Raw genomic sequence first — 11308 nt, 5'->3', positions numbered from 1 at the left:
TCTATTAAGGGGGTCCTAAGGACCCTGATGCATGGCTGGTCGGTCAGTTGTGGACTTGTGACTAACATCTGAGGCAGATGTCAGTCTGTTGGCACTGAGACCACAACCTATTTGACTCTACCTTCAAGAAGACAGTATCTGAATGGAATTGGATTAGTGTTCCTCCACAACCAGTTGGTTGATAGTGAGGTGAAACCCCAATGCATCCCAGTATCACAGAAATGAAGTGTTGACAACATATAGTAAGAGAAACTAATTGTTCCTGTATCTTCAGAATTACCATATTAAAAAAAAATCCTAACTATTTACTTAAGATCGACTTTTTCATTAGTGTACACATTTAAGTGTGTGGGCATGGATTTACCAGGGAGCACATGTGTAGGTCAGAGGACAACTATAGGGTGTCAGTTCTCTCCTACCCTCACATGGTTCTGGGGATTGAACTTGGGTTGTCAGGGTTATACAACAAGAACATTTCCTTGCTGAGTCATCTAACTGCCCAAATTTGCTTGTGTTTTTGAGTAACAGTTGATATTGGAGAGCAGAAAGATGACCCAGTTTTCTTCTTTGTATTAGTTTGTGTTTCTGAACTTAAATGGTGAAAAGCAGTGACCTGCTATCTCAAAATAAGTAAACAAATTCGCGTATGAATACTGGAAGGAAGTATATTTAAAATGTGAATGACTACGTCTTTAAAATAGTTTACAATTCATTTTAATACATCTAGACCTAGAACAAACAAAAAAGACCCCTCTCCATAAAGTCTAAGATATATTAAGTAGTCCAGCAGGCCCTTCAGAGGTCGAGGAAGCAGGAGAAAATTTGGAACCAGCAGACTACTCGAATGCCAGAGGCAGTCCAAGAACCAAATTCAACTACACCAGGCAGGTAACATGTACCAAGAGTTACTGACAGGGCAGGACTTGGTGTCTAAGAGTTAATCTGTGTTTACCAGAAAGCTGTGATAGCAGGTGAGTAAGAACTGCTGGGGCTCGCACTCAGGAGCCTGAGGGAGGAAGAGCTAACGTCTGAAGTCATCTTGGGCTATATGGCAAGACAGGACAAAGGGCTGGTATTAGGAAGCAGAGAGGGCAACATAGCTCATGTTAACTATAGAACAACATTCTCAGCTAAATGATGGAGGAAATTGGGTCAGAAAGGCAGTTACCCCCAGTGCTGAGATTTGCAAAACTCCATCATTTCCAAAGACATTAAGGAAAACACAGTAATTCTTACTAAAAAAACAAAATTACTAGGTAAAACTTGGTTACTTAGCATTACCTTATCAGTCTGACTTTATTTTTAAAGGTCATAAAACATGCATTCAGGACAAATATAAATAAAATGCCCAAGATTTAAGGACCATATATTAACCAATCATCGGTATTTCCCTGGACAAATTAATGCTTTGTATGAGGTGGGTACACCGGCATCTTTTCTCTCTGAATTGTTAATGCATGCCACAGACAGCCCTAGCTTGTAACAGAGTATTCCCATACATAAGCACACTATCATGAAACAAACAACAAATATTCCAAAGCAGAGAGGAAATTTTAAACAGTACTGACTCCTTTCCTACTCTCCTTCCAGACAGTCAGAAACCCTCGGTACTGCACCCGTGACCCAGCAGTTGCAGTGAGCTCTTGGTGAAGCTGAAGCTGTCAAGTAATGTACTGCAGTACTTGCTGATCTACAACTTTCTTCTCTCAGCAACTGTTGTTTTTTTAAAAAAAAATTTTTTTATAACCTTCAGGTGTTAAAATATTCTAACAGTAAATTTACTCCATTTATTATTTCATACATAATTAATAATAAAAAGTGTCCTCTTTAGGGGAACCCAAAATATACTATGAATATAGCCAAGTTCTACTCTTTAAGAAAGGCCCTCAATCAGTTTTCTCCCAGACTCATTTCTCCAGAAGGCCAGTCTTTAAGGACTTCTGAAGTCGAGCAATATTGGCATCCAGTGCTGCCAGGCCGTTTCTGAAGTCCTGTTCATCATGAGACGTGAATGTTGAGAAAGAGGAGATGCTCCAGTCTGACATCAAGTCAGAATTGAGAAAGCTGCTGTCAGGAACAATATTGCCCTTCACTGGAACCCCGGGACTGTGACGAGCTGATGGGCCATGATGTGTGTCTTGTTCCTTTGGCTGCTCAGCAGCAGCAGGGATCTTACCAATTGCTTCTTTGATTTTCCTGAGGAGCTGCACGTCCTCTGTGTCATATGTGCTGGAAAGATTTCCAGGTTTATCTTCTGCTTCATTTCGTGAGGAACAAACTGCAGGTGCAAATGGTTTACTTTCTCTTTTAGAGGCATGTGCACTGCCGCTGACTAGCTGTGCTGCAGCAACACTTATCTTTGGCTGGGGGGATAGTCTCTTACAAAGTGGCGAGTGCTTTTTAGAAGTGCTTCTTGCAAAGGGGATATAAACTGTACTGTCCACGTTACATCCATCTTCTATTACAGTGATGGTTTCACAGTCTGTATCAGAATCCTCCACTGAAGCAGCAGAGACAGTTCCAGATGCAGAGCCCCCATCTGCTGTCCCCGCGTCACTATGGGGAGGCCTTTGTGAGGGTAGCACACTTTCACAGAGTCCGTCTGGCTCTATAGGTGCCATACTGTTAAGTAGCTTTGAATGCATAAAGCTTTGATTTGTTTCTAGCTTATTGAGGTAGCTCATTATGGAGGTCTGAGGAGGGGCTGGGTCCTGTTGAAGCTGTTGATCATAGGCATTGAGAAGTGATTTTGTGAGGCTGTTCCCCATCCTGCAGCGGGCAGTGTCCACACTGAGATCTGAGAGCAGCTTGGCCATGCTGTTCTGTAAAGTTCTGCCAAGAAGAAGTTAGTAATTACTGATGGTTTTACTCAATCCTTTAACGCGTTTCTATATGCCTCTATCCTTTAAAGGACAGAAAGCAAGTGTGAACATTAGTGTTGGAAGGCTTTGGCAAAGAAAAACAAAATAACAAATGACAAAAGATCTTGCTTTATACCAAATCTACTATCATATGTAAAAGTAAAGTCTCATAATTTTTTTCTTAAGGTGTAGAGATATTTTATTCTCAAGCAATGTCACAAACTGAACCTTTGAGTTTAAAAAAAAAAAGTCATACTAGTAGGTGATATTACTAAAGCAAAGCAGAATTTCTGTATCAACTTATTATTGTCAAGTATATTTATAAAACTAAGCACATTACATATAGCACATGATTTATATAGAATGGACATCTTTATAATTAAAAACGGATCTGGAATGATTAGCATCTGGGATCATTAAGGCATAGTCAGATCTACTGTTTTATAAAACATTAAGAACATTAACTTCTCTGAAATATTTATAAGTAGACAAAAATCCAGTGATTAACAGATGTCTCAAAAGAAAACTGATTTTTGTAAGGTTTCTATAAAAGTATAAAAAGTAAGAGGTTTATTTATGTGGGAAGAGACTGAGTAAAGAATGAAGACATTTTTGGGGGGCTGTGGCCAAATCCCTCACTTTACTGCCATGAGATGAGGATGGACCACATCAGAGCACATCATGAATTAATTATTCTGTGGTCCCCCAGACAACTCTATTCATGTCCCAGCTTTACAACTTGGGGTTTATAGGGGTTAAATAATGTGGACAAAATTACTCAGATAATCTGCAGCAAAGCTGAGAGTCCACTCAGGTCTCTTTGGTATCAGAGTCAGAGAGCTTCACTACTTCACTACACACTGTCCAGTTCTTCATCAGAGACATCAGTTACCCACAATCTACAACCTCATGGTATAAACAGCCTTTAAACAGGCCTCAGATTTTTAAAGTGAAATAGAACAAAGGATTAGAAAAAAAAAAAAAAAAAGACAAGAGGGGAAAAGGAGGAAACAAGAAGCCTGTGTGGTTTAAAGTTTACGGAGCATCTGTTAAAGGTCGGGCTTACCCAAGGGAAGTAAGGCTACCTGGTTAATTCTCTAAGTCGTGCAACCTCAGCATCTCGCTGGCGCAGTGTTATTCCCAGTATCTGACTTTCTTTTTCTGCAGTCTCTAGCTTAAACCGAGAGTTCTTCTCATTGGCCAAGGCTTCCTCCAACTCTAAAGCAAACACAACAGAACCTGCTTAGTTTCCTTATTGCTCAAAACCAAACGACTGTAGCTAGAGACTGATACACAGCCATCTTCACCCTGTAGCTAGAGACTGATACACAGCCATCTTCACCCTGTAGCTAGAGGCAGATACACACCCATCTTCACCCTGTAGCTAGAGGCAGATACACACCCATCTTCACCCTGTAGTTAGAGGCAGATACACACCCACCTCCCTGTAGCTAGAGGCAGATACACACCCNAGAGGCAGATACACACCCATCTTCACCCTGTAGTTAGAGGCAGATACACACCCACCTCCCTGTAGCTAGAGGCAGATACACACCCATCTTCACCCAGTAGCTAGAGGCAGATACACACCCATCTTCACCCTGTAGCTAGAGGCAGATACACACCCATCTTCACCCTTGTCATTTCAATGTCAAGCTGCTGTTTACTGTGAAGCAGAGTTTGCTCTTTGTCTTTAAATAAAGTGGTGATTTTTTTGTTTTCTTCTCTCTGGTTTTCTATCACTTTTAAGAGCTCTTCATTTTTACTCTGTAGTAACTCTTGGCTCTTCAGTGACTCTTGCAGCTGACTCTGCAGTGACATATTCAGTGACTGAAGGGAAAACACTGTAAGATAAAACACATCAAATAGTTGTTTCACAATTTATTTTTAAAATTATTTTATTAGAGATTTTCCTCATTTACATTTCAAATGCTATCCCGAAAGCCCCCTATACCCTCCCCTCGCCCTGCTCCCCTACCCACTCACTCCCACTTCTTGGCCCTGGCGTTCCCCTGTATGGGGCATATAAAGTTTGTAAGACCAAGGGGCCTCCCTTCCCAATGATGGCCGACTAGGCCATCTTCTGCTATATATGCAGCTAGAGACATGAGCTCTGGGGGTACTGGTTAGTTCATATTGTTGTTCCATCTATAGGGTTGCAGACCCCTTCCGCTCCTTGGGTAATTTCTCTAGCTCCTCCATTGGGGCCCTGTGTTCCATCCTATAGATGACAGTGGGCATCCACTTCTGTATTTGCCAGGCATTGGCATAGTTTCACAAGACACATGCTCCACTATGTTCATAGCAGCCCTATTTATAATAGCTAGAAGCTGGAAAGAACCCTGATGTCCCTCAACAGAGGAATGGTTACAGAAAATGTGGTACATTTACACAATGGAGTACTACTCAGCTATTAAAAACAATGAATTTATGAAATTCTTAGGCAAATGGATGTATATGGAGGATCATCCTGAGTGAGGTAACACAATCACAAAAGAAGTCACTTGATATGCACTCACTGATAAGTGGATATTAGCCCAGAAACCTAGAATACCCAAGACACAATTCCAAAACACAAGAAAATCAAGAAGGAAGACCAACATGTAGATACTTCATTCCTCCCTAAAATAGGGAATAAAATACCCATGGAAGGAGTTGCAGAGACAAAGTTTGGAGCTAAGACAAAAGGATGGGCCATCCAGAGACTGCCCCACCCGGGGGTCCATCCCACAGTCAGCCACCAAATGCAGACACTATTGCATATGCCAGCAAGATTTTGCTGAAAGGAGCCTGATATAGCTGTTTCCCAATTTTTTTAAAAAAACACCTAAAAAACATGTCTTTTAGAAAAAGAAAAACCCCTGAGTTCACTGATTCCCTCAGTAGTAACATGCACAATGCAATATAAATACTGCATATATTCTAAAAGGTAAACAGCAGAAGTAATGCCTTTCTTTCCCAATTGATGTTTTAGTCATAGATTGTTTTTACCTTTTAAAACAAATGAGTAATACATGTGCAAAGTAAATATGTCAAACTCGAAAAAATTCCAAAGACGCCAAAAAATTCTCACTGATGTGCCTCCCTTTCTCCATGCTAGCTCTCCAACCAGAATCAATCACTATCATTTTGGTTACTTTTCTGGAAAATACTAATGTAGACAATGATTTACATAAAATATATATTTAAACACAAAGAATCATACTATCCCATGTTGTGTGTGAATGTAAAACACAATGGTTCCTTTGCCTGGGGTCTCACTCTCAGCTTAGCTCCCAACCTTAGCATAATATAGGCCATATATGACAAACCTATAGACAACATATCAAATAGGCGAAAGTTCAAAGAATTTCCACTCAAACAAGGAACAAGAAAAGGGTATCCATTCTCTCCAGCTCGATTTAATACAATACTGAAGGTCTTAGACAAGAGAAGCAAATACAGGGACTACAAATAGGAAAGTAAGTCATCAAAGGACCTCTATTTGCAGATAATATGTTTCTATATTTAACAGATCCCATACACTCCACCAGAAAACTCTAAATTGAAAACACAGTCAGGAAGTGGCTGAATACAAGATTAACATACAAAATGACTAGGAGACGTCTTACACCCAATAACAAATACACTGAGAAAGAAACCAAGGAAACAATCCCATTCACAATAGCCACTAAAAAACAAAAATCCCAAATAAAACAAAACACAGAATAACCCTAGCTAAGGCTATGAAAGCTCTCTATAGCTAAACCTTTAAAATATGCAATTAAGAAATTAAGGAAGAGACTAGAAATGGAAACACCTCCCATGCTTAAGAGGTGATAGGATCAATGTTGTAAAAATGGCCATCCTACCAAAAGCTATTTACAGACACAATGCAATCCATATTCACTGAGGGCAGGCAAGATGGCCCAGCAGACAAAGGCACGACCTACCATGCCTGATGACTTGAATTGAATCCCTAGACCTTACATGGTGAAATAAAGGAAATGATTTTCACAAGTTGTCCTCTGCCTTCAACTGCATATCATGGCAAGGGCATATCTACATACGTACACAAACAACACACAAAATAACAACTTAAAAGAGATTTTAGGGGCTGGAGAGATGGCTTAGCCTTTAAGACCAAAGCAATATCTACATGGTAGCTCAAGTGCAAGAGCATTTTTCCATGGTCTCTGCTTCAGTTTTGGCCTCCAATCCCTGGGAATCCAATGCCTTCTTCTTGCCTCTTTAGGTACCAGGTATGTATATGATGCATATATGCAGGCAAACCACACACACACACACACACACACACACACACACACACACAATTTATTTAAAACTTCTAATAACATTCTTTATATCAATAGTAAAAACTATGTATTTTAAAATTCATATGGAAGTATAAAAGATTCCAGATAACCAAACAAAGAGACACAGAGATCAATGGAATAGAAGAGAAGACCCAGATACCAAGCCATTCCACAACAGACATTCACCAGCATTACACACTGGAAAAGATCGCCTCTTTAACAGATGGCGCTGGTAAAATACTGCGTCAATAAGGTTGTCCAGGCCCCAGAAGGCAAGTGCTGCATGCTTCTGTTTCACATGGTTCCTAGATTCAAATTATGGATTTGATGTTCAACTTGGTGGGGTCTGTGGAGCTCAGGAAGGAGGAAGTGCCCACGAAGAGGTAAATGGAATAGGAACAGAGGGAGGGATAGTAGAATTGTGTGGTATAAAGAAGAGGGAAAGAATATTGGCAGTTACAGGGTTAAGCAGGGACAGGGGTGGGGTTATATGGAATAGGAGAGTGGCAGAGTGGGTTACTCAAAACTAAGAGTGAAAGTAAAAACATGGAAACCCAATCCTATGTCAACAAATTTTAAACTATACATTTTTTAAAAAAGGACTTTGACCAGAGGTAGCCTGCACAGGTAGACAAAGCTACTCCCAGAAGACATAGGTTATTAAATGAAAATCTCCATGCAGAACGTGAAATACCTTCCTGTAAGTTATTGGTCAGGGAGGCCCTCAAAGCCCCCAAGAGGCTTCTGCCATTGCTTTTGGTTGTCTACCATAAAAGGATGGTAAGAGCCTCCTGGTTGTGAAATGTAGCGAAATCAATCTGGAGCTGGCCAGGGACCTTCCTACCCAGGTTTCCTGGTGCTGGAAGAAGCTATGCAGATTGTATATTAGGGGTAGGGGAGGAGACACAAATCCTGCATCTAGAAGACCTAGCATGCTACAGTACTGACCTGCTAGGCAAGGTGTGTGCATTAAATAGAGCCAAACTTTCTGATTGGATCTGAGGCCTGCTGCACAGGAGGGAATTCTACTGTACACCTCATGACTGGAGAGGTCACAGGCCCCAGGGGACCCCACTGTTGTTTTGCTAAACGGTGAAGCTGTCCAACTCTCCTCTCAATATTCATACGTGTACTTACAGATCTGTGGTGTCCTTGGTCTTGGTCAGAGAAGGCTGTTTTTACAGTGGGAAGCCTCTCATGCAGAGACTCCTGCCTGCCCTGAGTGCTGAGAGCAGCTGACTGGGAATGCTGGGCCATAAATGGGACATCTCCATCACAGTCCTCCCCAGGCTAGACGATGGGGAGGAGTGCCCGACTGCTGTTTTCTGGACACAGCCTGGTCATGCCACTCATAAACTCATGGTAGCTATGGTGACTGTACAAGATCAAACCAGTCAAAACTCTGCACTGAAGAGTTGAGGGGCATGGAGACCCTACCCCCAATGGAGGAGCTATTTACAGTTGAAGGATCATGAGGGATGAGTCATTTTGTTTGGGGGGTGGGGGGGAGGATGTCAATGGTAGGTTGCCCATGCTCCAGGGAATAACACAACTGAACTCAGCAGGTTTAAAAAACAAAGAGGCCATGAAGCTGGGCAGGGACTGTGCTAAGATGCCTGCTGGGCGAGGGCAGAGGCTGTGCTGGGGTAGGGCAGGGGCTGTGCTGGGGGAGGGCAGGGGTAGTGCTGGGTGCCTGCTGGGGAGTCAGAGTGCAGCATGAGAGGAGGATATGATGAAAAGGCACTGTGTGTATGCATGAAATTCTGGGTTTTTTTTTGGTTTTTGGAGACAGGGTTTCTCTGTGTAGTCCTGGCTGTCCTGGAACTCACTTTGTAGACCAGGCTGGCCTCGAACTCAGAAATCCGCCTGTCTCTGCCTCCCGAGTGCTGGCATGCGCCATCACTACCCGGCTTTTTTTTTTTTTTTTTTGACATAAAGGCATAGGGCACCATTTTGATTGGCTTACGCAGTCTTAAGTGACTGCTTACTGTGTACGAATCACTATTAGACTCTGGATGTGCTGCAGTGAACAACATAGACCCCAAGGTCCCTCAAGGAGCTGTTAGTAAACAAATTATTGTAAACAGTAATAAAAAGTCACTAAGGTAAATGATTAAGAAAATACAAAGAATACGCTTAGAGAGGCAACCTCCGATCTCCCCTCTTCCTTTCTGGCCTCCTCTCTGGCCTTCTTCTTACTGACACCTTTTACTAATAGCAGAACCAGAATGAACTATCGTACACTACTCTGGTGAAGTTAAGCACTTTATAAAGTGTTTGCTCGTTGGTTGCTCAAATTTTCTTCCCACGTTGTAAGTGGTAGTTATACATTAGAAGAAATATGCCTTATGTATTACAAAAAACTTTTCCCTATTTCATCCATACTGTCTGAATATATTTTATCATTAAAAAATTGAAAAAAATTCTAGTGCATCAATATACTTCTTTATAACATCACATTTACATTAGACTCTAGGAAAAACCCCTGAGAATATTGAAAAGAGATTTCATCTGTTCTTAGACTTCTGTTTTCTCCACGAAGCTCTGTGATCCATAAAGATGTGATATTCACCTGTGGCTGCAGCGACCGAGGTAAGGAGGGAAGATCAATTGAGCCTCCAAGTCCAAGAGCAGCCTGAGCAATACAGTAAGACTCCCATTTAAAAAAAATAATAAGGGTCATTTGACAATATCTGCCAAAATAACTACATATGCACTCTGGCTCAGTACTTCTACTAGAAATCCATCCTGCAAAACCTCGATGCATGCTCACAAAGATCCCGGTACAAAGATTTTCATTTCATTGTTGTCCACATTGTGGGAAAGGCTGAAATATCTTTCAGAGGATCTTAAATACAGTAGAGATAACAAGCAGAATACTTCCATGGCTATTTAAGATACCTGCACATTTATTACCTTGGTTTCTCAAGGTAGGGTCTTACTACACACAGTTCTGGCTGGAGTGGCATTCGTTATGTTGCCCAGGCTGGCCTCGAACGTGTGGCAATCCTCCTACTTCATAAATGCTGAGATTACAAACATACCCAACAACTGTTTAAGATTATAATACAGTAACTCCTAATTTTAAAAAGTTGATACAGGGAGAAACTCCACTTAGATAAAGCACAAGTCTGCACCAACATTTCCAGAGGAATGAAGACTTCAATTTCAACCCTTCAAGTTTCTTCACCTACATTCAAGGTTACCAGGTCCCTTTTCGGTTTTCTCTTGTTCTCGGAGGCGCTGATTCAAAATTCTCAGTTGCCTAAAGAAAGTCATAAAGATGGGTAAGAATCCTAAGCCCATTTACAATATACATCAGATATTTTGATAAATCAGATTTTTTTGATAGGGTATTAAAAAAAAAATCTACCAAAAAAAGATAAATACTACAGTCACCAGTCCATCTCAAACCCCAAACCAAACACAAAATCTAAATAAATGAAACTTCAACCCCCAACTGTTATCAGGGGCACATTTTGAGCCTAGCACCCTTCTGCCTCATAGCAAACGCCTTCTATATCCATAGATCTGTTTGTTTGTTTGGAAAAATGGTTTCTTTGTAGATCTCTGGCTGTTCTAGAATTTTCTCTGTAGACTAGGCTAGCCTAGAACTCACAGAGACCTACCTGACCCTGCCTCCTGAGTACTGGGATCAAAGGACTAGCTTTGAGTTGGTAATCTTCCTGCCTTGGTCTCTGTTGAGTAGCTGGGACTGCACTAACCAGGCTCAGGACAGATAGGTGCAGAATTGTTCCGGACACCATAAACTGTGGCCCACTATTTCCACGACTGGCCTGGAACTCAGAATGGCAACTCACAGTGGCTGGAACTCTGGATTCTCCTACCTTAGCCTCTTAAGTGTTGGGACAACACTCAAGAACCACCATGTACACGTTTCCTTTGTTTTCCATTTCTTTATCTTCACAGCTCCTCTTTCAAAATAATATGTGTGTGTGTGTGTGTGTGTGTGTATACTTATACAATAACCTAACTACTGTAGTTTACCTTTAAAATAATTGCCATTTCTGTCAACTAGAATGCCTGTGGGTGCCAACTACACTCTCTCTCTCTCTCTCTCTCTCTCTCTCTCTCTCTATATATATATATATATATATATATATATATATATATATATATGTGTGTGTGTGT

General features: G+C 41.2%; 1 protein-coding gene across 1 annotated transcript in view; it reads right to left on the bottom strand.

Moving 5' to 3' along the window:
* Positions 1-649: 649 nt before the first annotated feature.
* Positions 650-11308, bottom strand: part of Ccdc14 (coiled-coil domain containing 14) — a 33408-nt gene continuing 22749 nt past the window's right edge. The window contains exons 10-13 of the mRNA XM_021209649.1: positions 10351-10421; positions 4487-4705; positions 3947-4079; positions 650-2832 (exon numbers count right to left, since the gene is read on the bottom strand). Of these exons, the coding sequence (XP_021065308.1) occupies positions 1908-2832; positions 3947-4079; positions 4487-4705; positions 10351-10421 (1348 nt within the window). The 3' untranslated portion in view covers positions 650-1907. The remainder of the gene's footprint in view (positions 2833-3946; positions 4080-4486; positions 4706-10350; positions 10422-11308) is intronic.

The sequence above is a fragment of the Mus pahari genome, chromosome 12 (assembly GCF_900095145.1).
Source record: "Mus pahari chromosome 12, PAHARI_EIJ_v1.1, whole genome shotgun sequence".
Taxonomy (NCBI): Eukaryota; Metazoa; Chordata; class Mammalia; order Rodentia; family Muridae; genus Mus; species Mus pahari.
The sequence above is the reverse complement of the archived record's forward strand: the minus strand, read 5'-3'. Positions and strand labels throughout refer to the sequence as shown.